The following is a 26501-nucleotide window of genomic DNA, read 5'->3' as shown; positions in this document are numbered from 1 at the left end:
CATGTGCCCGTGTCTTCACACACCAACAAACAGCCACAGCAAATCAGAGCCAGATAAGAACGTTCTGCATCGTTTAAACTTGAGGTAAAAATCTATTTTGTCACTACATTTAAGTGGAAATGAAACAGAAGTCACACCTTATGCCTTTCATTCTTTCAGAATTAAAGAAAGGCAACACGGTAACACAACAGACACATATAGAGGTCCTTAATAAGCGAACGGCAAATGGTAAACCTGAAGTTTTAAATAAAATGTAACTGAAATATATCAAATCAAGAGTTTATTTGTTCAAATAATTATGTAAATACGGTTACTATAAACTGAAAATAAACTAATCGAGTAGACTTTAAGACATTTTCCATTGAACTTATGTAATTGAAATGCGTGCAAAAACGACATGTAATTGAAATAGTTAAAGTCTGGTTTTTGGGTATACTGATTTCTTTGAGTGCGCAGTGTCACTGCTTCCGATTGGAAATGCCAAATATTATCGGGTACTATTATTTTCTTATATCTGGGTTTCAGGCTTTGCTACATCAAAATGATGTTACAAATTGTGCGGTTAATGGTGAAAAATACAAGTAGTAGCAGATGGCTTTCTCTTGGCTGTTTTAAATAGGACAATGCTAGCAAATTATTAGCCCTGTTAGCGAAATGCTTCCTTCCAAAAGCTGCAGAGTTCACACTTCAGCGAGGCTTGTATGAATGATTGCTGAGGATATTTTGCAAAAGAGGCGAGAGCTGCCACCACGCGAGTTTCCACGGGGAAGGAGTTGCCGGGGTGGGGGGGTCGTACTGTAAGGCATGCTGGCAGACTTGAGTATCTTAAAGTAAGTTGCCTCACGGTTTGTCCCTGTGCTGTTTCTAGCTAAACTGGTGCACAATCCAGGATATTTTGGAATACAGTCATAACATTATGCATGGCTAAGCATTGTATCCCAGTGTCACCTTCCATGAGGCTTATAACTGTATATATATACATATATATATATATATATATATATATATATATATATATATATATATATATATATATATATATATATATATATATATATATACCGGTATATATATATACATACATATATATATATACATATATATATATATATTTGGGGGGGGGGCACACAGGTGGCACAGCCGGAAGATCTCACAAACACTATCAGCATTGACTGCAGGTGGGAGGCCGGCGAGGGAGCCTGCCCTCATCAGTGAAGGAGGGATTTCTACTGGTACCTGCTCAGTGGGGAGGAGGGGATCTGGGGGGGATAGCATTGCACTCTCCAGGAGAAAATTAATTGGATAGTGACTCCACGTCTGTCGGAGGAGACACCTGCTAGTCTACAGGGGGGTCGAGCAGCGACAGTGACTGGAAGTTCATTGGAAATTAGGAGAATATTAGGGTAGATGTTGCTGTTCAGGAAAACATTATGTAAAAAATGTTGCCAGAAAGTACGCTTGTATTCATTTCTTTTATTAAGACCCAGAATTAGAATATCCTCTTTTTTCGGTGATAACAGCAATACATTATCATAGAGCTTGACAGCAGTATTGTACATTCAGTGATCACATGGTCACAACCTCTTACAATAGGAGCAGCAATGAAGCTACTGACTTACAGTGTATGTGTGTGTGTGTGTGCAGACAATGTGATTTCAATAAACATTTTAATAAAATGCATATGGGTCCATATAGGCGCGCACACCCACACAAACACACACTCCAGTTACTTTCCATTTGTGCAGCTCTGGCTTAGCTCCGTCTAAAGTGGCCGCCCAATCTCTCAAAGTCTCCAGGCATTTTGAGCAAGCAGCTGCACATGATAACTAATAGGGGAAACGACCAGTAATGTGTGTCATTTGCAGAGACTGCATATATTGAGAGAGAGAGAGAGAGAGAGAGAGAGAGGAAGAGAGAGCATGTGTGAGAGAGAGCGAGGGAGGAAGAGAGAGTGTGGGAGAGAGGGAGGTGGTGGAAGGGGGATTGGAGATCCTAATGTTACCTTTTAGCATCAATTTGAAGATGTCTCCCCCCCCCAAAGGAGTGTCACTCAAAGCCCTCCCGGGAGCGTCTGAATGGAGGCCATCTTTGCAACGGGGACTTGCAAATCGCAGGGGCAAGATGCAGATCGCTGATTCAGATTCACTGTGTGAAGCCTCAAGCTTGCAAAAAAAAAAAAAAAATTGCTCAGTGAATAATAATACGGTAGTCTCTTTTGCTCTGCATCTCTCTTCTGGCCTCTTCTGGAGAGACTATACTACTGGCTTTTTCTCTCTCTCTCTCTCTCTGCTTCTCTCCATGATGAGTGGTATAATTAAGGAGATTGGTCAGGAGGAGGCCTTCTAAGGCTGTTCTCCAACTCATTACCAGATGTTTGGAGGTCACTACAGTTTATACACACACACACACACACACACACACACACACACACACACACACACACACACACACACACACACACACGCACCAAAGTGGAGCATACTGTTTAGTGGAGTGAGTAGTAGTGATACATTCATGTGGACTGTGATTCTCTTGGTTTGGTGTTGATAGTGCGATGTTGACAAGTCATTCATTTGAAAGTGTGAGTGGGAAGAATGCTAGGAAACAATGACACTCTGCTGTTGATTTTTCACCAGCCTGTCTAAACATAATTAAACGCAGACGGCAAAACTTTGAGTCAATAAAGAAGCCCATTGTTTGCTCCGTGGCGAAATAAGCGTGATGTATGCCCGTCCACTCCTTTTGGCTGACAATACTGTCACATCCATCCAAAACCACAGGCAGGATGTGCTCTGGTATCTCTACTCATTCATCAGACATTCCGCCGGAATGCTTCTGCAATCTTCATATTTCAGCTCCTATTGCTTCGATAGGTAACATATTCATTTATATATCTCACTTGTTTATCAAAAGGAAACTTGCAGCTAGCTTCCTCCTGGCTGACGCAAAGCGCCATTTGATACCGAGAGAAGCCATGAGAATGTTCCTTAATCTGATAAGGAAATAATGCTTAGCCCTATCCTGATGTGAGTGTTTGTCGTGTAAACACATTCTCACGTCTGTTTTGGGCTTAAGTGTTTTGCAACAAACAAAGTTGTGCCCTATATATATGTAAAGAATTGCTCATGCAAGGATATAACCGTATAATATTGCTAGATATTTGTAATTGCTGATGTAAACGACGCAGACGTACACTTGTTGACTCTGAAAAACATTAAAAATTAAATTGAACAAACTTAAAAAGTACCAGTAATTCCGCATAACCCTATTTGTGAGTTGACCCTTTGTATACATCAAGGGTTTGGATCTCATGTTAAAAAGGTCTGTGTCTTGCTCAGACTTGAGATATGCACACATAATTTGATTATTCACACAAACATTCCATTGTGAGCACAGGAACATTTCAAAAGTTCAAGTTCAAGTCCCGTGAATGTCTCCCCCAGTCTCGTCTGAACCCTTGAGAAAGAGTTTACACGGATTCAGCCCAGTAGCCTCAGACCCTCCATGCGACCCCTTCCCACGAAGCCGCTGGCAACACGCCCAGTCAGCAACAAACTAGAACCTGAAATTGCTCCAGACCAACATAGTGGCCGGTGATTGTCCATTCTCCTCCAACGAGGGAAGTCGCTTCTTCACCTCGTGCCCATTCCACCCGACAGCAACGCACCCTCGCCGCTCCGCGTGATCATCCTCGCCGCGCCGCGGGATACTGCACGTTTGAAATGCATTCTCATAAGGCAGCGTTCCACATTGATTGCACCACATGAAAGGATCAAGTGGGAAAACTCCTTATGAAGATGCTGATTGCAAACTAGAAGCAGGGACTGTGGAGAGAAGAGTCTGAGCGCAAGGCCGGCAAATAGTCCAGGAACCCAAGAGATGGGATCCGACCTTTGCGGTGCTAATTGCAGCCGATAATCTCCACACCTCAGGACTGTTTCCGGAAGGTGAAAATATCCCGCGCCTTAGAGCCCTTCTTGCACTCCGGGGGAGGGGTGGGCGTGAGGTTGGGCGAGGGCGAGGGTGTGCTCGACGGGGAGGGCGAGGAGGGCTGGGGCGTGGAGGTGCCTCCATAGGGGCAGCTCTGCGAGTCGGGGTGTTCACCGGAACATTCCACAGTGGGGATGTAGCGGCTGTCCCACATGCCCGGGCCGCACAGTTTACAAAGGTCGTGTAGGCTGCAAGGGATCCTGGGTAGGAGGCGGAACTGGTAGAGCAGGCTGCGGGCCTGGAAGAGCAAGAAGACAGGCCTGAGAAAGAGGTATGGAAAGAGGCGTGGAGCGGCGGTGACAACAAGCGGTGGCGAGATGGGTAGCAGAAGTCAACGTGAAAAGAGAGGAGTAGCGAATGGACAAGACACAAAGGGAAACACCAGATATGGATGCAAAACAGCTAACTGCAAATATCAAACAGTAGATTTCACATTTGAGTAAATCAATATCGTTTGTCCGTCGGGTAGAAGATAAAACAAAGTCAAGGTGCAATAATACATTGTGGCAATTCGGGGTAAAGCCAGCCGATCTGCTCGGGGAGCAAGGGATGCAAAATCTCTTACGGGGTCGGGGTGACAACAAAAGGGGTAGCATCAGCTGCATGCTAACATGAATTCGGGCGACACTGGCTGTGGTAACATCAGCTGCATGCTAACATGAATTCGTGCTACATTGGCTGTGATAACATCACCTGCATGCTAACATAAATTTGGGCGACACTGGCTGTGGTAACATCAGCTGCATGCTAACATGAATTCGTGCTACATTGGCTGTGGTAACATCAGCTGCATGCTAACATGAACTCATGCTACACTGGCTGTGGGTAACATCAGCTGCATGCTATTGCTAACATGAATTCGGGCTACATTGGCTGTGGTAACATCAGCTGCATGCTAACATGAATTCATGCTACATTGGCTGTGGTAACATCAGCTGCATGCTAACATGAATTCATGCTACATTGGCTGTGGGTAACATCAGCTGCATGCTAACATGAACTTGTGCTACACTGGCTGGGGTAACATCAGCTGCATGCTAACATGAGCTCATGCTACACTGGCTGTGGTTAACATCAGCTGCATGCTATTGCTAACATGAATTCGGGCTACATTGGCTGTGGTTAACATCAGCTGCATGCAACATGAACTTGTGCTACATTGGCTGTGGTTAACATCAGCTGCATGACGATGCGGCATGCTAACATGAATTCGGGCGACACTGGCTGTGGTAACATCAGCTGCATGCTAACATCAACTCGTGCTGCACTGGCTGTGGTAACATCAACTGCATGCTAACATGAATTTGTGCTACATTGGCTGTGGTTAACATGACCTGCATGTTAACATGAATTTGGGCGACACTGGCTGTGGGTAACATCAGCTGCATGCTAACATGAACTCGTGCTACATTCGCTGTGGGTAACATCAGCTGCATGCTACAGTAACATGAATTCGGGCGACACTGGCTGTGGTAACATCAGCTGCATGCTAACATGAACTTGTGCTACATTGGCTGTGGGTAACATCAGCTGCATGCTAACATGAATTCGGGCGACACTGGCTGTGGTAACATCAGCTGCATGCTAACATGAACTCGTGCTACATTGGCTGTGGGTAACATCAGCTGCATGCTAACATGAACTCGTGCTACATTGGCTGTGGGTAACATCAGCTGCATGCTAACATGAACTCGTGCTACATTGGCTGTGGTAACATCAGCTGCATGCTAACATGAACTTGTGCTACATTGGCTGTGGGTAACATCAGCTGCATGCTAACATGAATTTGGGCGACACTGGCTGTGGCTGCAGCAGGACTAAAGCAGCATCCATAAACATGAGGCAGCGGACACAGACACGGCAGCAGGGACACAGATCATAAATCCTCTGCATGGCATGGCACCTCAAGGCCTGTGTGGGCAGGCTACACTGTGTCACATATTTCCCTGCAGCATTGGGGAGCGCTCCTGGACACGAGCACTACGCTGGCTTGAATTAATTGTAATGCTATGCGGAAGAAATGCTTTTAGAGCACGGTCATATAACACGGGATGTTATAATAATATTCTGAGAGTAATGGCTGACCATGCACAGTACGGGTAGAGAGGTACAGATACAGGATATGACAGCAAAGCAAGAAGAAAACAGCCAATAGCATGTATTGTGTTATCCACGCACGACTTAGCCTTGTGCTAAAAGATCACCTTGCGTAGCACCAGTTCTCCATTCATGTGCATGGAGAGGTTGCTGAAGTGGAGCAACATTTGGTCAGTGGCTAGCTGCTGTTCTGTTACATCCTCCCCATAGAGGACAATGATGGCCACGCACAGGAACAGGTGGAAGTAGTCCGTCTGAAGAGAAGGAGAGGCTAATTATTACCGGGGGGACGCAGGACATCAATTAGAGCTGCAACGATTAGTCGATAACAGAAAATGAATCGCTAACCATTTTTATAGTTGATTAACTAATTTTGAAGAAAAAACAAACAAAAAAATCTATCGTTTCAGCTTCTTAAATGTGAATATTTTCTGGTTTCTTTAGTCTTCTATGACTGTATACTGATTGTCTTTGTGTTGTGGACTGTTGGTCAGGACAAAAGAAGACATTTGAGGATGTCATCTTGGGCTTTGAGGAAAAAGTGGTCGTCATTTTTCACCATTTTCTGACATTTTATAGACAAAACAACTAATTGAATAGTGGAGAAAATAATCGACAGATTAATCGATTAATTAGTTAATTTGATAGGAGGGGAGTTGTGGTGGTGGACAAATTCAGAAGGAAATATTTAAATAGTATGTAATTTTAATAGTGAGTATCACCTACTTGACAGATGCCTTATTCATTAAAAAAGGCAGAAAATGGGCTGATCTAAAGTCTCCCATTAGGATTAATTTTAAGGTTGTCTTTCAAATATGATTTCTATCTCAGCTTATCATCGCCTTGGAGCCCATTAGGCAGATGTTATTGTGATTCTACCCAAAAATCCAATTATAATGTGATCCCAGGTCAGCGCAATGACATCTTGCAGCGGTTGCTTGGGAACAAGTGCTTTAATTGATCGAAACTGTAATACTGTATTCAGTCAGCTCATGCCTTGCTCAGGGGTAAAATATTTGTATGCAAGCATATTTCTGTGGAATATAAAGCCATGTGAAAAAGTTAGCTTGGAACAAGGGGAGACAGAGAGCAAGATTCATGTAAATCCAGTTCAAAAATGTATCGCACTGCATAATATATATATATATTTTTTTTGTCATCTTCTGCCTCCCAAATGGTCTGAAATACAGAATATGACGCAGTTTAACCGAAACGCAGCGCTAAATGTTTCCAGGTTCTGGGTACAGGAGAACATGCATGTATGCCAAGGGCAGATCTTTTTATATTCTTACACCTCATTCTTTGTCTTCCCTCTGTCTGGGTACATCAAAGAGCAGCCATCTTTGACACCATGAAGGATTTCTCCGGAGCCAGTCTGCTGCCAACACATTTTTCCCTCTTGCCTCTGGGTCCACGTCTCCCTCTCTAGCTCTATTCCTCTTCCCCTTCTCTTCTCTGGCTTCTCAACCATCTCACTCTTTCATGGGAGGTCCATGGCTCTGGCATGGCTCCACATGTCCTTGTCTAAGTCATTCAGCCCCTCCTCAGAACAACCCTTGATTCCTTTGCTATTTTCACTGGATCTCTCCTTCCCCTTTTACCGCCAAGCAAATCGGCTCCAGAGAAGACCCACTGCTGCTGGCTGTTTGTTATGTTGGTTCTGAAATGTCTCTCTCTGACCACATTGTCTCCCGCCTTTCTTGCTTTTTTAACGTTGTTCTGGAGAGCAGGCTCAATACTTCTGGTTCTGTGTGGTTTTGGCTCTGAGATTGACACCAGAGCCTCTTTATGTGGCCTCATGGACCAGAGTTGCTGGATCTCCATGTCCAAAAACGTCTTGCCTAGCAAATCCATGGGAGCTACTGTCAATAATAATACTATTGGCATCTCCATGTCCAGATTAAAAATCTCTTTTTATACAGTCAGACAAGCTTGCTCTTCAGCAAGGAGCAGTCCATCCTGGATGTGACATTCTGTCCAAAACGCCCTGACTTTCCTCCCTCCTCCTCCGCCACCTGCAGCTGAAGCCGAGTGCCTCTCAGATAGCTTGAAGCAGAAACAGCAATATTGGACAAGACGTGTCGAGTGCTGGCGTGCTGTCACTTGGCTACTGGACCCTGATACAAGACCAGGAAGTAATATGACATTTTTATGGGCATTCAATTACACTAGAATGATCTGTGGGGGCAAACTTTGAAAGAAAATTCTCCGAATTTGGTTTTGTCTCTAGGAGAATGTTAATGGTGCATTTTGGTGATTGGTTCTACAGTAAATCAAACGGTGTATATAGCCAAAGCCATGTTCACTGATAGACTAAGGAACTAAGGAACTCTTTTGTACATCAGTCTGTCCTGCTTTTAAACCAACATCGATAATTCAGAGGATATGTTTGTTGCTTTTTGCTCTTTCTGCTCTAGTGTCCTGTCCTGTCCATCGTTTTGTCTTGCTATGTACTGCAATGTTTTGTCTGTAACCAGTTTTGTCCTGTCTGTATTGTGAACGGTGATGCCATGGAGGCAAAACAAATTTCAGTGTGAGCTGACAATAAAGTTGTATCGTATCGTATCGTATCGTATATATATTCAAACTTCTTTTTACAAGCATGTGTATGCAAAAGAGCTGTTTGGACTTTGGCCTGACCTGGTAGTAGAGAAGAAATGGTCTGAACATTTCATATCACGATTATAAATAAATGATAATAATAAATGATCACGTTATCATTTCTACGCGGTATTGTTAGAATGTCTTGAAAATGTTCAGAAAGTACTGATACACGGATTGAAATCATTTCACCAAGTTTTATATTGAAAACTCAGATCCAAAAAGTACTGATACACTCACTGAAACCATTTCACCCAAAGGCTGCGCGCCTGCGTCTGGGAGACTCGTGCTAAGTTTGGTTGATGATGGACAGTATTTACTGTGTTTTTTCAAAGTGCTGTAATCACGGGTAACACGGTTTCAATGGTAATTAAAAAAACGGTAATACGAACCATCAGCAATGCGGTTTATCATGAAACCAGTACTGGGTTCATCCCTACCTGGTAGTGTGCCCAGCAGGCCTCCCACATGCGCAGGGCCTCGGTGTCGGGGAACTCTCGTTTGAAGCAGAGCAGGATCCAGCGGTGGCAGAAGAGCAGCTGGAGGCCGTCCTCGCCCAGCCGGGTCAGGTGCTGGTGGAAGCGGGGCAGCATCAGGCGCAGCAGCTCCCGCAGATACATCTGAGCAACATTTAATAGACAAGTCATTTATGTCAACTTTGTAAAAGGGAGAGAGAGCTGATCATTTATTTTTTCACTGTAATATTACTCGGACGTTTTGGTCTAATTTGAATTTATGGATGAAATCTAGCAGTGATGTTCTACCACCATTTCTACTAGAAAATGTAAATTTTGAATTTTTATAGAAGATATAATTATATTATATTATATATATATGATTATTTTGGCAAAATATTTTATACACAAATATTGCAAAACACAACCCTGTTAAAAATTTAAACGCTGTTTTAAATGAATTGTTTAAAAATGAAATAGTACGATTTTCCAAATCTCTAAAATGTATGAAGAACAGATATGCCCAAAAATTTTACTTTGTATTTGAGCAGTAGTGTATAAAGTAATAATTTAACCCCCGGATTTTCTCTCTCTCTTATTTGTCTTTGACACATTTGTATGTGCTGTACTCAGCCTACTCTGTTGTTATAGAGTCAATGCACTGTGCTGTACCCAGCCTACTCTGTTGTTATAGAGTCAATGCACTGTGCTGTACCCAGCCTACTCTGTTGTTATAGAGTCAATGCACTGCCATTGGCAATTTTTCTTTGTATATTTTAAGACTTTAATAAGAAGGAAAAACACACACACATACACAGATCTGCCGGGGGGAGGGTCACGCACACACAGATCTGCCGGGGGGAGGGTCACGGAACAGAGGGCATGGAGGCACATACATGTATGCACTGTACATACATGCAATCCTAAACAGACAAGTGGGCATGGCGCGCACTCTCTCTCAAACACACACACATTTCAAACATGCAAATTCATGCACTCCCTCTCACACCTACACACTGTGCTATGCATGAGCAAACATTCCATTGACTTCCATTCATTTTCTAATCTAACCCGCTAAACGCCTAATTATATGACCCTACCTTAACCTTTGCATAACCGTAATTCTGTCGAATTTTATCCTTATGAACACACACATAAACACACACGCACGCACACACACTCAACACATCCTCACCAGCTGCCTCTCCATGTCCTCGTCACGTGGCGAGCTGATGAAGATGGTGTTCTCCATGAGGCCGACGAAGCACCAGAAGGTGTCGCTCTCGTCCTGGACCTCGGTCAGCAGGGGGGCCACCAGGTCCGACATGCCCTGGCAGTAGCCCATGTCTGGGTTCAACACGGCGTAGTTGAGCAGGATACGCCTGGGGCAGGAACATGTTAGTCCTATTAGAACGCTTCAGCAGAAAACAGCACGTCCAAAATCAACATATTGTCAGTGTCCCACACAAACACTCACACATTTGCTGCTTTACTGGTTGCTATGCCAACTCTGGCGGTAACCGGGGAGCTAATTAATGATCTTCTTGTTTTTCCCCTGTCTTTTATTTTTGTGCATTAGATACAACCTTGAAGAATATTTCCCAGACAGTACACATGCACTGGTAAATATTGGATACAATTCTTGAGGACCTTTGGGAGGTTTTACTGTGATTAGTGCTCTATCAAATTATAAACAAAAAAAATGTCAATTGAAAGAAATCAAACTGTTTTTCCACAATTCCTGGTAAGGCGGCTTTTTGGAGATACACAATCTTTCTGTGAGTCTTGTCGTGTTTCGTGTTTGATCACACAAAATGCTAAGAGGACTCAGCTATATTTAGAATGCTAAGAGGACTCAGCTATATTTAGAATGCTAAGAGGACGCAGCTATATTTAGGTCAAATGAGCTGCTATTACTGAATGAACCAGTCGATGTGACAGGAGAAACGGTGGGAGAAAAGGCTCTGCTGCCACGCTGGACATGTGCAGTGCTGCTATCAACCCACCCAGTCTCAACTACACACATAATACCTGCACAAATAGCAGGAGCCGTGATGAGAGTCACTAAACTAATATGCTATTTAAATCCTCTTGCTCCTCATTTAGAAAGCCATTAGCTCTGAGTATGCCTCAAAAGTGCTCCAACGGCTTAGTCAGAGTCAATAAAGCATGAAAGTCATTTGCTGCTCCCCCAGGGTTCACAATATGAAATGAATAGCTACTCCTGTGCACCGAGGTATGGCATGAGAATGATAAGGTATGGCATGAGAACGATAAGGACGGATTGAGAAGGTGATGGAGGGAAAGGAAGCGAGAGACAGAGATTAGGAGGAGGCCATAAAAAAGGACATGGAGATGGAGAACATGATGGAAACAAATCAAAAGAGAGAGAGAGAGAGGAAGAAAAGATAAAGAAGGTAGGGTTGAGCGATATGGACCAAAAATCACATCTCGGTATTTTTAGGCTGCATGGCGATACATGATACATATCTCGGAATTTTCTACGAAGGGGGCTAAATGTTCAGTTGTCAAAGCCACATGTGACATGTAGGGCTGGGTGATATGGACAAAATCAAATATCACAAATACCTCAATATCCATATTGCAACAATATTGTAGGGATGACTATTAGTGCTTTCACAAAATATTTACACAATGATATTTTTGGATAAATAATCATCAGTAATGTGGTTATAATGTCTAAATGGGTAAAGGCAAATAATAAAACAGCTAGAACAGTAAGTGTTACGGTAATGCAGCGTTTACAACCAGGAAAAGATGACACTTATGCCATACAGTATCATGATATTATGATATCCACAATCTAAGACAATATCTAGACTAATATCGTGATATCGATGTAATATTGATTATTGCCCAGCCATAAAAGAAGGGTGAAAGTTAAGCGAGGTATTCTGACCTCATGATCTCCACGTTGGGGTTGTTGTCCCCTCTGAAGAAGAGGTTACTGCGGTCCGTTCTCACCACGTCTTTATCCACCGTGAACTGGACCTTCCTCCAGAACTCGCTGTGCTCCTCTGGACTCATGGACAACCTGGACAGACAAAGACACAAACACCCGGCAGAAAAGGAGTTATCGGAATTGTATGACATTTTATTGTATTGCATTCCGGACACTCGGTCACTCGCGGAATTTCCGGTATTTACCGCCGTTTCAGTTCCAAACCGAAAGCTAAGTGATCTAAATCCATACATATTTCAGAAGCTAGGTATCAATTTTCATAAATATTTACACACATTTAAGCATATAAAACACTAAGTTGTGAAGTTAGTCACGAACAAGAAGCGGGAAGCCTTAAATCCCACTTTGGGCGACAATTACTTCAGGTAGATAATTGTATTGGCTCATAAATGGAAAAATAAGAGCTTTGAATACATAGCCTGCACTTCTTACTTATAGTATCTATAACATTGTAAAGGTACATGAAGGGTTAATATTGAGTACGGTATATGAATACACGGACGAAAGTAAGTGTTCGGAATTGGACTTGGAGGTAGTGGAAGAAAATTTATTCATTTAAGGTAAAAACAATATTAAACAAAAAAAAAGCAGATGGAGGATTGTTCATTTATGAGAAACATCAGTGAAAACAATACAGGATGAAATGCATGTGATGTTTTTGGTCATACAGTAAGTATGCTGTCATGTGATGTTTTTGGTCATACAGTAAGTATGCTGTCGGGAATTGGATAAACTGCAGGAAACAACAGGGAGTGTCATCCCCCTGCAGCTATTTCCTTCATCAAGACTGAATTCAGCAGCTAATGAATGTAACATTTCTGTGAAATGGCACAGTTATGATAGATTAGACAGACAGGAGCAACGGAGTTAAAGGTCTTATGAACAAAATGCAATCATTTATTGGGAAATGCCAGATAATTAGGGGTGGGTGGGGGAGATAAAGCATTATCAAATAATAATCTTTACCCCAAATGTTACTCTGGTGTAAAAGAATAATGGTTACCTTTAGCTAAAGATGAACAGAAAAATGTGGAGGCGGACAACCAGTGGACTGAAGGGGCATTTCATCATCAAAGGCTCCTTTGAGGATAAAAACCACAAGCATAAAATCCACATCTATCCCTCTAAATGTGACAGGAGAGCAGCGTACGCCATCTACGCCACTAATGTACAGTAGTCAAGTCCTAACAAGCAGAGAGGTTTAATTAACACTGTTTGTTTTCCATGTGGCCCCAGCAGGAATAACCAGAGCAACACCTGATGCAACGCTGCGCAACTATTTATTTTGCAGGACTTGTGTTTGTGTTGTTGGACCCTCCCTCCCTCCCTCCCTCTCCCTCCCTCCCTCCCTCCCCCCCTCTCTCTCTCTCTGGAGGATGGAAGTCAGGGCTTCAGTACATCTTCTCATTACTTTATATTTCTGAGGCTGTGATTACACAGGAAAAGACCGTACGTTTTTTGACACTACATGACCCAGGCATGACCGTTTTAGTGTACTTGTTTAAAAACAGAAGAAAAAACACATATATACACACACACACACACACACACACACACACACACACACACACACACACACACACACACACACACACACACACACACACACACACACACACACACACACACACACACAAATATAAAGAATGACAAGAGAAGAGAATGGAATTTCCTCTAAGCCAAAAGAGCAATAGAGCAATCCTGGCACAGGATTGAGGTGCAAGCATTTCCTCTTCATGCCAGTCGGAGTGTTTCCTATATTTAGTTAAATCCTTCAATCGCAATTTATTACTGATCATTCCAATTTGCAACAAAATTACGACCGTAATATTAACTCTTTGAAGCAGCAGCGCTTCAGTGTTAGGACAATATTAACTGTTTGAAGCAGCAGTGCTTCAGTGTTAGGACAATATTAACTGTTTGAAGCAGCAGTGCTTCAGCGTTAGGACAATATTAACTGTTTGAAGCAGCAGTGCTTCAGTGTTAGGACAATATTAACTCTTTGAAGCAGCAGCGCTTCAGTGTTAGGACAATATTAACTGTTTGAAGCAGCAGTGCTTCAGCGTTAGGACAATATTAACTCTTTGAAGCAGCAGCGCTTCAGTGTTAGGACAATATTAACTGTTTGAAGCAGCAGTGCTTCAGCGTTAGGACAATATTAACTCTTTGAAGCAGCAGTGCTTCAGAGTTAGGACAATATTAACTGTTTGAAGCAGCAGCGCTTCAGTGTTAGGACAATATTAACTGTTTGAAGCAGCAGTGCTTCAGTGTTAGGACAATATTAACTGTTTGAAGCAGCAGCGCTTCAGCGTTAGGACAATATTAACTGTTTGAAGCAGCAGGGCTTCAGAGTTAGGACAATATTAACTGTTTGAAGCAGCAGTGCTTCAGAGTTAGGACAATATTAACTGTTTGAAGCAGCAGTGCTTCAGAGTTAGGACAATATTAACTGTTTGAAGCAGCAGTGCTTCAGAGTTAGGACAATATTAACTCTTTGAAGCAGCAGCGCTTCAGAGTTAGGACAATATTAACTGTTTGAAGTAGCAGTGCTTCAGAGTTAGGACAATATTAACTGTTTGAAGCAGCAGTGCTTCAGAGTTAGGACAATATTAACTGTTTGAAGTAGCAGTGCTTCAGAGTTAGGACAATATTAACTGTTTGAAGTAGCAGTGCTTCAGAGTTAGGACAATATTAACTCTTTGAAGCAGCAGCGCTTCAGAGTTAGGACAATATTAACTGTTTGAAGCAGCAGTGCTTCAGAGTTAGGACAATATTAACTGTTTGAAGCAGCAGTGCTTCAGAGTTAGGACAATATTAACTGTTTGAAGCAGCAGTGCTTCAGAGTTAGGACAATATTAACTGTTTGAAGCAGCAGCGCTTCAGAGTTAGGACAATATTAACTGTTTGAAGCAGCAGTGCTTCAGAGTTAGGACAATATTAACTGTTTGAAGCAGCAGTGCTTCAGAGTTAGGACAATATTAACTGTTTGAAGCAGCAGTGCTTCAGAGTTAGGACAATATTAACTGTTTGAAGCAGCAGTGCTTCAGAGTTAGGACAATATTAACTGTTTGAAGCAGCAGTGCTTCAGAGTTAGGACAATATTAACTCTTTGAAGCAGCAGCGCTTCAGAGTTAGGACAATATTAACTGTTTGAAGTAGCAGTGCTTCAGAGTTAGGACAATATTAACTGTTTGAAGCAGCAGTGCTTCAGAGTTAGGACAATATTAACTGTTTGAAGTAGCAGTGCTTCAGAGTTAGGACAATATTAACTGTTTGAAGTAGCAGTGCTTCAGAGTTAGGACAATATTAACTCTTTGAAGCAGCAGCGCTTCAGAGTTAGGACAATATTAACTGTTTGAAGCAGCAGTGCTTCAGAGTTAGGACAATATTAACTGTTTGAAGCAGCAGTGCTTCAGAGTTAGGACAATATTAACTCTTTGAAGCAGCAGCGCTTCAGAGTTAGGACAATATTAACTGTTTGAAGCAGCAGTGCTTCAGAGTTAGGACAATATTAACTCTTTGAAGCAGCAGTGCTTCAGAGTTAGGACAATATTAACTGTTTGAAGCAGCAGTGCTTCAGAGTTAGGACAATATTAACTGTTTGAAGCAGCAGTGCTTCAGAGTTAGGACAATATTAACTCTTTGAAGCAGCAGTGCTTCAGAGTTAGGACAATATTAACTCTTTGAAGCAGCAGTGCTTCAAAGAGTTAGGACAATATTAACTTTTTGAAGCAGCAGTGCTTCAAAAAGTTAGGACAATATTAACTGTTTGAAGCAGCAGTGCTTCAGAGTTAGGACAATATTAACTGTTTGAAGCAGCAGTGCTTCAGAGTTAGGACAATATTAACTGTTTGAAGCAGCAGCGCTTCAGAGTTAGGACAATATTAACTGTTTGAAGCAGCAGTGCTTCAGAGTTAGGACAATATTAACTGTTTGAAGCAGCAGTGCTTCAGAGTTAGGACAATATTAACTGTTTGAAGCAGCAGTGCTTCAGAGTTAGGACAATATTAACTGTTTGAAGCAGCAGTGCTTCAGAGTTAGGACAATATTAACTGTTTGAAGCAGCAGTGCTTCAGAGTTAGGACAATATTAACTCTTTGAAGCAGCAGCGCTTCAGAGTTAGGACAATATTAACTGTTTGAAGTAGCAGTGCTTCAGAGTTAGGACAATATTAACTGTTTGAAGCAGCAGTGCTTCAGAGTTAGGACAATATTAACTGTTTGAAGTAGCAGTGCTTCAGAGTTAGGACAATATTAACTGTTTGAAGTAGCAGTGCTTCAGAGTTAGGACAATATTAACTCTTTGAAGCAGCAGCGCTTCAGAGTTAGGACAATATTAACTGTTTGAAGCAGCAGTGCTTCAGAGTTAGGACAATATTAACTGTTTGAAGCAGCAGTGCTTCAGAGTTAGGACAATATTAACTCTTTGAAGCAGCAGCGCTTCAGAGTTAGGACAATATTAACTGTTTGAAGCAGCAGTGCTTCAGAGTTAGGACAATATTAACTCTTTGAAGCAGCAGTGCTTCAGAGTTAGGACAATATTAACTGTTTGAAGCAGCAGTGCTTCAGAGTTAGGACAATATTAACTGTTTGAAGCAGCAGTGCTTCAGAGTTAGGACAATATTAACTGTTTGAAGCAGCAGTGCTTCAGAGTTAGGACAATATTAACTGTTTGAAGCAGCAGTGCTTCAGAGTTAGGACAATATTAACTGTTTGAAGCAGCAGTGCTTCAGAGTTAGGACAATATTAACTCTTTGAAGCAGCAGCGCTTCAGAGTTAGGACAATATTAACTGTTTGAAGTAGCAGTGCTTCAGAGTTAGGACAATATTAACTGTTTGAAGCAGCAGTGCTTCAGAGTTAGGACAATATTAACTGTTTGAAGTAGCAGTGCTTCAGAGTTAGGACAATATTAACTGTTTGAAGTAGCAGTGCTTCAGAGTTAGGACAATATTAACTCTTTGAAGCAGCAGCGCTTCAGAGTTAGGACAATATTAACTGTTTGAAGCAGCAGTGCTTCAGAGTTAGGACAATATTAACTGTTTGAAGCAGCAGTGCTTCAGAGTTAGGACAATATTAACTCTTTGAAGCAGCAGCGCTTCAGAGTTAGGACAATATTAACTGTTTGAAGCAGCAGTGCTTCAGAGTTAGGACAATATTAACTCTTTGAAGCAGCAGTGCTTCAGAGTTAGGACAATATTAACTGTTTGAAGCAGCAGTGCTTCAGAGTTAGGACAATATTAACTGTTTGAAGCAGCAGTGCTTCAGAGTTAGGACAATATTAACTCTTTGAAGCAGCAGTGCTTCAGAGTTAGGACAATATTAACTCTTTGAAGCAGCAGTGCTTCAAAGAGTTAGGACAATATTAACTTTTTGAAGCAGCAGTGCTTCAAAAAGTTAGGACAATATTAACTGTTTGAAGCAGCAGTGCTTCAGAGTTAGGACAATATTAACTCTTTGAAGTAGCAGCGCTTCAGAGTTAGGACAATATTAACTGTTTGAAGCAGCAGCGCTTCAGAGTTAGGACAATATTAACTGTTTGAAGCAGCAGCGCTTCAGAGTTAGGACAATATTAACTCTTTGAAGCAGCAGCGCTTCAGAGTTAGGACAATATTAACTCTTTGAAGCAGCAGTGCTTCAGAGTTAGGACAATATTAACTGTTTGAAGTAGCAGTGCTTCAGAGTTAGGACAATATTAACTGTTTGAAGTAGCAGTGCTTCAGAGTTAGGACAATATTAACTGTTTGAAGCAGCAGTGCTTCAGAGTTAGGACAATATTAACTCTTTGAAGCAGCAGTGCTTCAAAGAGTTAGGACAATATTAACTGTTTGAAGCAGCAGTGCTTCAGAGTTAGGACAATATTAACTCTTTGAAGCAGCAGTGCTTCAGAGTTAGGACAATATTAACTCTTTGAAGCAGCAGTGCTTCAGAGTTAGGACAATATTAACTGTTTGAAGCAGCAGTGCTTCAGAGTTAGGACAATATTAACTGTTTGAAGTAGCAGTGCTTCAAAGAGTTAGGACAATATTAACTGTTTGAAGCAGCAGTGCTTCAGAGTTAGGACAATATTAACTCTTTGAAGCAGCAGTGCTTCAGAGTTAGGACAATATTAACTCTTTGAAGCAGCAGCGCTTCAGAGTTAGGACAATATTAACTCTTTGAAGCAGCAGTGCTTCAGAGTTAGGACAATATTAACTCTTTGAAGCAGCAGTGCTTCAGAGTTAGGACAATATTAACTGTTTGAAGCAGCAGTGCTTCAGAGTTAGGACAATATTAACTGTTTGAAGCAGCAGCGCTTCAGAGTTAGGACACTATTAACTCTTTGAAGCAGCAGTGCTTCAGAGTTAGGACAATATTAACTCTTTGAAGCAGCAGTGCTTCAGAGTTAGGACAATATTAACTGTTTGAAGCAGCAGTGCTTCAGAGTTAGGACAATATTAACTCTTTGAAGCAGCAGTGCTTCAGAGTTAGGACAATATTAACTCTTTGAAGCAGCAGTGCTTCAGAGTTAGGACAATATTAACTCTTTGAAGCAGCAGTGCTTCAGAGTTAGGACAATATTAACTGTTTGAAGCAGCAGTGCTTCAGAGTTAGGACAATATTAACTCTTTGAAGCAGCAGTGCTTCAGAGTTAGGACAATATTAACTGTTTGAAGCAGCAGCGCTTCAGAGTTAGGACAATATTAACTCTTTGAAGCAGCAGTGCTTCAGAGTTAGGACAATATTAACTGTTTGAAGCAGCAGCGCTTCAGAGTTAGGACACTATTAACTGTTTGAAGCAGCAGTGCTTCAGAGTTAGGACAATATTAACTGTTTGAAGCAGCAGTGCTTCAGAGTTAGGACAATATTAACTCTTTGAAGCAGCAGTGCTTCAGAGTTAGGACAATATTAACTCTTTGAAGCAGCAGTGCTTCAGAGTTAGGACAATATTAACTCTTTGAAGCAGCAGTGCTTCAGAGTTAGGACAATATTAACTGTTTGAAGCAGCAGCGCTTCAGAGTTAGGACAATATTAACTGTTTGAAGCAGCAGTGCTTCAGAGTTAGGACAATATTAACTGTTTGAAGCAGCAGTGCTTCAGAGTTAGGACAATATTAACTGTTTGAAGCAGCAGTGCTTCAAAGAGTTAGGACAATATTAACTCTTTGAAGCAGCAGTGCTTCAGAGTTAAGACAATATTAACTCTTTGAAGCAGCAGTGCTTCAGAGTTAGGACAATATTAACTCTTTGAAGTAGCAGTGCTTCAAAGAGTTAGGACAATATTAACTCTTTGAAGCAGCAGTGCTTCAGAGTTAGGACAATATTAACTGTTTGAAGCAGCAGTGCTTCAAAGAGTTAGGACAATATTAACTCTTTGAAGCAGCAGTGCTTCAGAGTTAGGACAATATTAACTGTTTGAAGCAGCAGTGCTTCAAAGAGTTAGGACAATATTAACTCTTTGAAGCAGCAGTGCTTCAGAGTTAGGACAATATTAACTGTTTGAAGCAGCAGTGCTTCAAAGAGTTAGGACAATATTAACTCTTTGAAGCAGCAGTGCTTCAGAGTTAGGACAATATTAACTCTTTGAAGCAGCAGTGCTTCAGAGTTAGGACAATATTAACTGTTTGAAGCAGCAGTGCCTCAAAGAGTTAGGACAATATTAACTCTTTGAAGCAGCAGTGCTTCAGAGTTAGGACAATATTAACTGTTTGAAGCAGCAGTGCTTCAAAGAGTTAGGACAATATTAACTCTTTGAAGCAGCAGTGCTTCAGAGTTAGGACAATATTAACTGTTTGAAGCAGCAGTGCTTCAGAGTTAGGACAATATTAACTGTTTGAAGCAGCAGCGCTTCAGAGTTAGGACAATATTAACTGTTTGAAGCAGCAGCGCTTCAGAGTTAGGACAATATTAACTGTTTGAAGCAGCAGTGCTTCAGAGTTAGGACAATATTAACTGTTTGAAGCAGCAGTGCTTCAGAGTTAGGACAATATTAACTGTTTGAAGCAGCAGTGCTTCAGACTTAGGACAATATTAACTCTTTGAAGCAGTAGTTCTTCAAAGAGTTAGGACAATATTAACTGCTTCAGAGTTAGAGAGGGTGGTCATTCAACACCGTGATTTAGCGCCATCTTCTCTGCAATCTATCTTAAACCTCTCCCTCACTCTCTCACACCTGTTTGCTTCTTCCCTTCCCTAAGCAAAACTGTAGTGTAGGTTTACATGGTTCCCCATTTTTCTATTGACTTTGTCGTTTTGTAAAATCCGGTAACACTTTATAATGCTGCACACTATTAAGCATTAGTCAGTAAATACTTAATTCATTGTTTATAAAGCATTGTACTAAGCAAATTTAGTAAGGAATTCATAAACACAGTTATACTGTACATGTACATGTTTTATCCCTAAACTAATCTATAATGTATTTAATGATTCGATTGTATCTAATCTCATTTATGAATGCTTTGTAAGGCATAGATAGTCCTCACTTTAGATGAGGTCGCACAAAATACTCAACAACTACTAACTGCCTTAATTACATGGGGCGTGTCTAGGGGCTGGCCACCCCTGAAATCTGATTGGCCAACCCAGGTGGCACCCCAAAATCCTGAGGGTGCCGGCGTCCAAGCGGGCGCATTCTTAAAGCTAGATTGAAGCACCTGGTATCATATGAAACTGGCATCCATTGGTATGAACCATCTGCTAGCTTGTTGGCCAGGGGGTTAAATAACCATCCAAAGTTAAGCAACATTTTGGTGAGGGAAAAACTGGCATGGCCATTTTCAAAGGGGTCCCTTGACCTCTCACCTTGAGATATCAGAATGAGAATGGGTTCTATGCGTACCCATGAGTCTCCCCTTTGCAGATAAGGTAGCATTTTTCAAAGGCTTGGCAGGTATGCATTTACATAAAAAAAGGTATTTAATTTTCAATTTTGTAATTAAGCCAAGGCTTTGAAAAATGCTTTCTAAATGAGGAATTAAGTATTTACTAATACTTAACTAATGCTTAATAGTGTGCAGTTATTATAAAGTGTTACCTAAAATCCTCAGACCAAAAAAGAAAGAAAGAAAAAACATGGGGGGGTCCCAAGTGAAATATTTGATGGTCTCTCGTGACTCTGCACATCGCCCAATCACTTTGTTTGTCCAAGTAAATCTCTTTTTACAAGGACTTTACGAAACATCACTGGCAAAATGAACGGGGAATTCAGTCCCTTAGGCCACATGGGCACTCTCGCGATGGCGGGTCTTCGGCACTCTACATCACCTCATTTCAGCTGGCGTGGCTTCCATATGCAGGTGCCTAGTTACGAGGGGAAAGAGGTCGAGGAGACATCTTCCTGTTCAGTAATGATCAACCCGTGGCCCTGGAGGCTACTCCAGTCAAGGCTTTGTAGGACTCCACATCAGAGCCAGACCAAGGCCTCTAATTACCTGACTTGGATCAGACCTTCTGATCTATTCAAAATGTTAATAGGCTACACGGCTGGAACCTGGCCAATTATCATATTCCTTACAGACAGAGCTGGTATGTGAGAAAATATGTGCACACATGCGCACACATACATACACACCCAACTGATACAGTAGGTGGGGCAGACTCAGAGACGTGTGTGTGTGTGTGTGTGTGTGTGTGTGTGTGTGTGTGTGTGTGAGTGCATGCATGTATGTGTGTGCTTGCTTGTGTGTGTGTGTGTGTGTGTGCTTGTGTGTACCAGACCCGGGCTTTCTTCCTACTGAGTGAGAGAATGATCTGATAAGCGCTGACATGTTTTTTCCCCAGAGACTTTTTATTTCACACTCGGCACCTCCCCTTAACACTTCCCTGATTGTGGCTATTGATTGCTCCGTGCGCGGCGATGAGAAGCCACAAAAGAGCCACATATGGTTTAATGTTGATTTGACTGAGCAGTTGGCAGCCAGTGCAGCAGCCACGCCGCGCTTTGTTCACTGTATCAATGTCAAGATAGCGCCGTGTCTCTGTCAGACTTTTTACAATTAATTCATGTCAACGGCATCCATTTGTCTGGCGCTGTTATACTGTAGCTCCGGATAACTCATTTCAAGGCACGCCACCTACTGTACACATCATCGGTTGCCAAGACATCCCCGGCACCGTGGCTCCTGTGCAGTGTTGGGCAGTAACGAAACGCATGTATTTAAAATACAATATTTAAAATACAAAATATGACTAACTATTATTGTATTACAGTTACAGTGTAAATTGGTGGTATTCTGAATACAGTTATTGTCTTTAAAAACAGATTACTTTAAGGAATCGCTTTGTTTGTTTTGTTTTCATTGCTCTAAAGAAGAAAAAGTGCAACAAATTGTGCGTGTGCAGTGCACGTGCAACACACCACAAGACAACGGCAATGTCATAGGAGACACACAACCAGGACACTGTCAGGAATGTGTTTTTGACATGAAACATTTTTACTAATTATATTTTAGGGTATGTATTCCGTAATCTGTAGTGGAATAAGTTTTTAAACGTAATCCTCCCAACACTGCTCCTCCGTTACATCACTAGCTTTCCTGTGGAAGCTTAGCAGGTCTGACTGTGGTTAGTCCTTGGATGGGTAGGAGGTGCTCTTCCCTCTGGTCTCATGAATAATATCCCCATCCCCAACGCCTCAGGGCAGAGACAGGGACTCTCTCCTGTGAGTGAGCACCGTCCTTTGGATGAGACGTTAAACTGAGGTCCTGACTCTGTGGTCATTAAAGATCCCATCGGCCCTTAAGACAAGAGTAGGGGTGTAACCCCGGTGCCCTGGCTAAATTCCCAAACAGACCTTTCTTCAATCATGGCCACCTAATCATCCCTCGTTACTTAATTGGCACGTTCAGTCCTCAACTCTCCACCGACCACCGTAATAGCTGATGTGTGGTGAGAGTTCTGCCGCAAACTGGCTGCATCACGCAGGTGGGTGCTACACATTGGTTGTGGATGAGTTGAGTTCCACCCCCAAAAAACACACACGCACACACACACACACACACACACACACAGATACGTAAAGCGCTTGGGGTACCTTGAAAAGTGCTACATAAATGCAATCTATTTATTATGATGATGATGATGACAATGATGATGATTATCTCCATCGTCCCATACCACACATGCACGTAAAATTGGTATTTTAGCGCTTGCGCATGTGTAGCGGCGGGTGCAGGCGCAAATTGGAGGCGTGCCAAGTCATCTGCTATTCTCTGTGTCCCGCAAAATGCCACCTGTCCACGGCGCAAATAGAATTTGGGCGGTCTTGCATTATTCACAGGTGTGGCCTGGCAATGCCTGGGCCTTACAGTACATCAATTAAACCAATCAGATTCCCGTCTCGCATTCCCTTTGTTTGCGCGATGCATGCTGTAATTCTCTCCATGCGTAATTTGGACATCTCACAACAACCATCGCATCATATACCTGTTAAAAATATCTGTGATTTGATGCAATTCAGGTTGACTGCAACAGGGAAACAGGGGCATTTGATTGACAATAATATTGCAAGTAGGCTACAATGCCCGCGTTTTCTCAATTCATTTCCCATTAACCCCTCTTTGTAGCCTATTTGTTCCTGTTTATTCTTCCACAGAAAACTCAACAGGTCTGGTTGGGGATAATTCGTATCGTGCCGGGAACGCAATTTGACACTTGCGCGAGGCGGACGATCGCATAAGAGGCAGGGAAGATAGCATAAGAGGGGCGTTAAGGCGCGCAAACCCGGGGCGCAAGCGCAAAAAGCGGAGAGCGCTTGCACCAAGATAGGGCCCAATGTCTTTCTCCTTGCCCCTCCCACCTCTTCTGCTGGATGTCGTGGTAGCCGGTGCGTTTCTGCAGCCTCCAGGCCTCTCTCTCCTGGGAGCTGGACTCGCAGCTGTAGTAGTGCAGCAGGAAGGGCCACACCTCGCCACGGATGGACGGGTCGATGCCACCGAAGAAGATGGCCTGTTGAGGAGTGGGAGGTGAAGGAACAGAGTGAGCACAGGGGGCAGCACGCTCTCATATGACACATGCAGACAGCGGCGTAGGTGGCACAGTCTCTTCTGCGTTCAAATATGACTATGGCACTGGGATGACGAATGCTGTTGCAATACTGAAACCCTTGAAGGACGCACCTTCTAATTCACATGTCCAGTGAAGAAGCTGCTGCCTCGGCACTTACTAGTATAGTGAGGAAACGTCTTGGCCACAATCTAACTGCCGCCGAGTCTTTCAGCAACTTGGTTAACCTTGAATGAGTCAATTCTCAGAACCCGGATGACTCATAATGGCAGATTGGCCAAGACCAACCTCATTTATAAACGAGAGGCAGAGCTGATTAAGACTGAAACTTTCACACTTTCAGGTTTCACTTTCAACATGCATTTCAGTAGCCTGGTAAAAAGCCATCCTGATAAACATCATGTCACATTCTGTCTCACCTACGTATCAGTCTGAACTGCATCTGCAGCGATTTCAGTGGGCGGGAGTACTTGCCTTGACAGACAACGCCTTCAGCCAAACTGTGTTGCCAAATCCAATTCAAATCCACTGGGAAGAACGGCGAAAATGTCTTTTGTGTCGAGGAACTCCGCTGGTGCAAACTCTTATTCTTGATTAATTGTCGTTATTAAGTCTATTTCCGCAACAACTGCACTTATGGCTGTGTTTAATCTACCAACGTTAATGTTACCGTTCGTTGCCACCCTGATTGGATGGTTACGTTGTCAACTACAAGGCAGGTCCCTGATTGGCCAATGCACTTTGTAATTTCTGTAAATGGCTGGGGGTGGGCTGGAGGCCAGACTGATCAACAGAACCAAACAGAATGTGACTTCAAGTCATCAGGAGGGTTTAGCAGGCTAACTAGCATTTCAGTACGTATAGTTGTGTGAGGAGGATGCGGGGGGAAAGCTGAGGCTCGACCACAGACAGTATGTGTAGTAGAGGGTGAGATTAGCTTCTGGGCTTTTTCACGTACATCCGCTCCTGTACAGTCATAAATAAACCCAACGATTTTTCTATTCTTGTGGGGGCCGATTGAATCCCATAGGGTTGTAAAAAAAAACACACACACACATGTACCTTGCGTAGCTTATACTCCTCCTCCACCTGTCCATTTTGGTTGAGGTGGCGCAGCCAGGTGGTGACGTCCAGGCGCCGGTAAAGCTTCTCCTCCGGGTGGGTCTCAGCCGAGGGCAGGGTGGGCCTCCGGATGGAAAACTGCATACAGGACTTCTCATCTGACACCTGATGGATAGAGAGAGAGAGAGAGAGAGAGAGAGAGAGAGAGAGAGAGAGATACACAGAGACAGATGGAGAGAGACAGAGACAGAGGGAGGGAGGGTATGTGAGGGTGTGTGAGACAGGGAAAGAACAAACTAAAGGAGAGCCGTTTGAAATGTACCCGTGAGGCGGGGAGATGCCAAACTGGACTTTGTTGTCTCGGCTGACCTGGTCTTTGAGCTGGGTCTCCCTGCAGCACTTCCACTGTTGGAAGACCTCGGCCAGCTTGTCCAGGCCAGCGTGATGGAAGTGGAGGATCTTATACTGGCTCTCTCTGCTGGCGATCACCAGCTGGCCACTGGTACACGCCTCGTCACTGCAACAGTACAATACAGGCTGATAAAGGTAGGAAAATAGCATTGATCCAAAACCTTTTTCTCCACACAAATATGAAAGAATCTTTATTTCGTTAGCGTAAATTAAGGAGGACATTAAGTCAAAGACAATGTGAAGGGAAATACTGTAACACATAAACACATAAACTCCTGATTGATGAAGCATTCTCAAAAACTCAGACTTTCACTTAAATACTTTTCATTTCATTTTCAATGCCCCATGTCTATTTGTGTCCATTTTCAAAAAAATGTCAATGCATTGAATTTTTTTAAATCAAATTCACAAACTTTCAAGGATTTCAAGGACCCGTGGGAACCCTGAAACCTACTGTTACAACCACACACCTCAGCGTGAGGGATCACACGAAACAACATGACCCCAACCCGACCCCGTGACCTCCCCGTGACCCCGGGACTCCTGACTGACCTGAAGAAGAGTCGGAGCGACCTCATGTGGCCCAGGTCGACCCGGAACACTCCGCACAACTGCTCCAGGGCCAGCACCTTCTGCTGCTCTTCCCAGCGCACGCCCTGCGCCTGGCCGCAGCCCTCTGAGGGGGCGTGGCTGTCCAAGCTGGAGGCGGAGCTCGCCGAGTGGGTCATGGGCTCGTCACACAGCTCCCTGCATGGGAAACACAAGAGGTAGACTTTTTTTCCTCCTTTTTAGGAATAAATGTTTCAGATGGTGGGACGTATTGTAGGGAATGACATTTGGAAATTCTGAGTTGAACTTTAGGAAGAGAGATTTTTGGACTGCGGAAATCTGACTTCAAATTCCAAGTCGGATACCAGGGAA

General features: G+C 42.8%; 1 protein-coding gene across 1 annotated transcript in view; it reads right to left on the bottom strand.

The window, feature by feature from the left end:
- Positions 1-1490: 1490 nt before the first annotated feature.
- tbc1d16 (TBC1 domain family, member 16) overlaps positions 1491-26501 on the bottom strand; it is a 48840-nt gene continuing 23829 nt past the window's right edge. Inside the window, exons 5-13 of the mRNA XM_083648678.1 lie at positions 26133-26327; positions 25539-25686; positions 25170-25334; positions 23902-24050; positions 12064-12198; positions 10339-10525; positions 9129-9308; positions 6195-6341; positions 1491-4228 (exon numbers count right to left, since the gene is read on the bottom strand). Of these exons, the coding sequence (XP_083504804.1) occupies positions 3929-4228; positions 6195-6341; positions 9129-9308; positions 10339-10525; positions 12064-12198; positions 23902-24050; positions 25170-25334; positions 25539-25686; positions 26133-26327 (1606 nt within the window). The 3' untranslated portion in view covers positions 1491-3928. The remainder of the gene's footprint in view (positions 4229-6194; positions 6342-9128; positions 9309-10338; positions 10526-12063; positions 12199-23901; positions 24051-25169; positions 25335-25538; positions 25687-26132; positions 26328-26501) is intronic.

This window comes from Poromitra crassiceps, assembly GCF_964638095.1.
Source record: "Poromitra crassiceps genome assembly, chromosome: 13".
In the NCBI taxonomy this organism is placed as follows: domain Eukaryota; kingdom Metazoa; phylum Chordata; class Actinopteri; order Beryciformes; family Melamphaidae; genus Poromitra; species Poromitra crassiceps.
The sequence above is the reverse complement of the archived record's forward strand: the minus strand, read 5'-3'. Positions and strand labels throughout refer to the sequence as shown.